This window comes from Thalassophryne amazonica, chromosome 6, assembly GCF_902500255.1.
Source record: "Thalassophryne amazonica chromosome 6, fThaAma1.1, whole genome shotgun sequence".
NCBI lineage: Eukaryota > Metazoa > Chordata > Actinopteri > Batrachoidiformes > Batrachoididae > Thalassophryne > Thalassophryne amazonica.
This window is the reverse complement of record NC_047108.1, coordinates 7,981,384-7,985,688: the sequence shown is the minus strand read 5'-3', so window position 1 is coordinate 7,985,688 and position 4,305 is coordinate 7,981,384. Positions and strand designations below refer to the sequence as shown.

Genomic DNA, 4,305 nt, shown 5'->3' with positions numbered 1-4,305 from the left:
AAATTTGATCCTTTACTATTTCGGGGGGAATAGTGCCGCAAATTTTCTCTCTCTCTCTCTCTCTCTCTCTCTCTCTCTCTCTCTCTCTCTCTCTCTCTCTCTCTCTCTCTCTCTCACTCTCTCTCTCTCTCTCTCTCTCTCTCTCTCTCTCTCCTCTCTCTCTCTCTCTCTCTCTCTCTGGCGAACAGACTCTACCGCAGTAACGCGTCAGGACGCATGAACCGCTTAGAAAATATTTTTTCCATAAACTGTCTCTTTTTGGCGACATATGAGGACATATTTTGGTTGCTGTCGTCGTTCTGGGACATTTGTTCGCTGAGGCAGATGCTGATGAATATTTGCGAGCGAGGAATATGGATAAACAATTTAAGAAAAGCGGCTGAGCGTTTTTAACGGTCATTTTATTGTGCGTCGACATCGAAAAGGCAACATGGTGCGTTCATGATTTTATATTAAAACCAGCAACGAATCCCGCATCTGATTTATTTTAATTCGCTAACACAATTTTTTTTTCAAGTTTCCATTCTTTGGAGGGGAAAAATGGCTCATCTAATTCGACACAAAATCGCCAACAAGCTGACCAACGCGGCACACACGGTGTCTCACAAATCTCAGGCCAAGGTCAGCGGGGTGTTCGCCCGCCTGGGATTCCAGGCCGCCACGGACGAGGAGGGCCTTGGATTCGCCGAGTGCGACGATTTGGATTACGACTACAGGCATGGGATGCAGATGGATGTTCTTCAGGGAGATGAAGGAGGACACATGGAGGGAGAGGATGACTTGGAAGGAGATAACCGCTATCAAAGGGACGGCGCCGGCCTGAGGAGCTCGTCCCTGAAGTCTGAAGGCTCCATTGAAGAGGAGAAACCAAAAATCACATCATGGGAAGCAGGCTGGAACGTCACAAACGCCATCCAGGTAAAACAGACCCGTGCGTAAAAGCTGAAAGATCGATATAAGGTTTGACTGTATTTGATGTGTGCAGCCGGTTTTATTTATTCAAATCTTTTTATCAGTGAGCTGCAGGCAGGGCCTGTTTGATTTGATAGGCCCGAGGCTAAAAGACTCGCATGTGCGCATCACCAGCGTTCAATGTCAGGTTTATGAAATGTTAAAATGCTCACTCAAACAAGGCACTGTTTCCGAAGATGAGGCACGTGTGAAAAAATATGTTCCGATTTGTGTGGATGAATCCGATCTTTTTAGATGATTTCAGTGTGCACAATGCTTTGTTATTATGTAAGTTGGGCTGTACGCCAGTTTTTGCATGCCTGCCCGATCGGCCTGTCACAGCAATGTGCGCATCCTCCACTCATGTTCGCTCCTCTGTCTGCAGGGCATGTTCGTCCTCGGCCTGCCGTACGCCATCCTCCACGGTGGATACCTGGGTCTTTTCCTAATCATTTTCGCCGCGGTGGTGTGCTGCTACACCGGAAAAATCCTCATAGCATGTCTGTACGAGGAGAACGAGGACGGCATCAAGGTGCGCGTAAGGGACTCCTACGTGGACATCGCCAACGCCTGCTGCGCGCCCCGGTTCCCCACACTGGGGGGGCACGTGGTAAACGTGGCCCAGATTATTGAGCTGATAATGACGTGTATCCTGTACGTGGTGGTCAGCGGTAACCTGATGTACAACAGCTTCCCGGGCCTGCCCGTCTCACAGAAAGCCTGGTCCATAGTGGCCACGGCTGCGCTTCTGCCGTGCGCCTTCCTCAAGAACCTCAAGGCCGTGTCCAAGTTCAGCTTACTGTGCACGCTGGCGCACTTCGTCATCAACATCCTTGTGATTGCGTACTGCCTCTCCAGGGCACGTGAGTGGGCCTGGGAGAAGGTCAAGTTTTACATCGATGTGAAGAAGTTCCCCATCTCCATCGGCATCATCGTGTTCAGTTACACCTCCCAGATCTTCCTGCCCTCTCTGGAGGGGAACATGCAGAAGCCCAGCGAGTTCCATTGCATGATGGAGTGGACCCACATTGCTGCATGTGTCCTCAAGGGCCTCTTCGCTCTGGTGGCCTACTTGACGTGGGCAGATGCCACCAAAGAAGTCATCACAGACAACCTGCCCTATTCTATTCGAGCTGTAGTGAACATCTTTCTCGTGGCCAAGGCGCTCTTATCATACCCACTGCCATTCTTTGCAGCTGTGGAGGTCTTGGAGAAATCCTTGTTTCAGGATGGAGGGAGAGCCCTATTCCCTAACTGTTATGGACCTGATGGGCAGTTAAAATCCTGGGGTCTGGGCCTTCGTGTGGGCCTGGTGGTCTTCACGTTGCTTATGGCAGTCTTTGTCCCCCACTTTGCCCTGCTCATGGGTTTAACTGGGAGTCTCACTGGTGCTGGTCTGTGCTTCCTCCTGCCCAGTATCTTCCACCTGAAGCTCCAGTGGAGGAACCTTCTGTGGCACCACGTGTTCTTTGATGTCGCCATTTTTGTTATTGGGGGCATATGCGCCATTAGCGGCTTCATTCACTCCATCGAAGGGCTGATCGAGGCCTTCAAGTACAATCTCCATGACTGAGTGCTTGAGAGATAACCTTTATTAAACAGTGATGCTGTAAAATTACTCTCAGGCAGCCAACACATCCCTGAAATATGAGGATTTTTTGTGTGAAATGTACACTTGTACTTTTTATTTTGCCTTTGTGATCATGTGCAATAATGAACTCAACAATCACAGTGTAAAATAATCCAGTCATTCCACAAATATTTTAGCATTCAGAGGGGGAAAAAAACTCTCTCTGATTTTACAAGGGCGTAGCCAGAAATTTCTAAAAAAAAAAGGGGCAACTGAGCTTTAATTGTGTACACACTAAAGGAATATTCTACCACTAATTAAAATTAAACAGCATTTCATTTAGTTATTTGGATGCAGAAAAAATATAACCAACAAACATTAAAACTAAGGTAGGATGGATGTTTCTTTTTCATTTTTTAAAAACCAAAATTCAGGTAAACTGTAACATTTTCAACAATAATTTGTACAAAGGTCAAAACTGTGGGACAAAAATAGCACCAAAAGGCCTCTTGCATAAACAAGTTTGTATTATTTTAAATTTCCTATACTTTAGCATACGATGGGCTCAGCGTACAATATCAGACTCAGCAAATACTCTAAACTTCACATTACTTCAAAAGTGACCTGTGCAAATATGTTGAATGTGAAACAGCACAGCTCAAGAGGGTTGTGAGTTATCATGATTAACACTCCAATATTACCATGTAAGGCCCTGCCATATAGACTGGCACCGTGTCCAGGGTGTACCCTGCCTCTCACCCAGTGACTGCTGGGATAGGCTCCAACCCCCCTGTGGAATCATAAGCAACTGTAGAAAATGAACGAAAGAAAGAGTGAATGAATAATACCATTTAAGGCCATGTGCATGTTCCTGACGTCACGCTCAAGGTTTCCTGAGTAACATCAGGCTGTTACACAGATACAGATTTTCTAAATGTCTACATCGTTTGCATAATGAACGCCTTGTTTTCTCTATGTAATAATTCCACTATAAAAAAAAGTCTGTGAAATTAACGGGGAAATCCTGTAAAATGACAACATAAAAACTGTAAAAAGAAAAATAATGGAATAGTGTTTAATTTACAGCAATAATTTGTAAAATGTGGAACAAAACTGAACAGTGAATTTAACAGTACAAATATGTTAAAATAATCATATACCATTGTAGAATTTACAGATGACTGTAGTTTAAACACAGAAAAGCCATAATACCAAAAACTGTACAATACAGTTAAAATTGCAACATGACAATGTTAAAACTTTTTTTTCCTGTTGATTTGAATTTTACTGTTGTTTTAGATTTTACAGATAAAATTTTCCACAAATACAGTAAAATACTGTAAATTAAGGGTTTGAAAAAAGAGGTGATGTGTCTGTTGAACTCATGAACAAGGTCATGAGGTGAAAGCTGGAACATACCATTCAACAAGGTGAAGCTGAGTTGAATGGTATGTTCCAGCTTTCACTGGATTAAATATTTGTTCCATTGAAAGAATAAAAAAAAAATGTCATTATTTGTTTTATATAACAGCTAAAATATAGATCCTTGTCATTTGATATTTTATTAATTTTTAAACAACAGAAAAGGGACTTACATTTTGGTGTTCCACTGGTGCTTAACAAAATTGTGACAATGTAGTTCATGATGCCGTGCACTGAAATTGTGTGCTTCCAAAAAAAACAAAAAAGACTTCATGTTGTTCCTCAGTCCAGCGAAAAATCACATTAGAAATTTGTCCAGATTCTGGTCTGGAGGTTCGTCGGGATGCCCCGGTGGCTCTGGT

The 4,305-nt window shown here is 43.7% G+C and overlaps 1 protein-coding gene across 1 annotated transcript; it reads left to right on the top strand.

Moving 5' to 3' along the window:
* The first annotated feature begins 512 nt into the window (after positions 1–512).
* LOC117511818 (vesicular inhibitory amino acid transporter-like) lies at positions 513–3,144 on the top strand. Its single transcript, XM_034171728.1, has 2 exons — positions 513–918; positions 1,337–3,144. Exons 1-2 carry the CDS (start codon positions 541–543, stop codon positions 2,522–2,524), a joined length of 1,566 nt encoding a protein of 521 aa, XP_034027619.1. The 5' UTR covers positions 513–540; the 3' UTR covers positions 2,525–3,144.
* Positions 3,145–4,305: the final 1,161 nt, after the last annotated feature.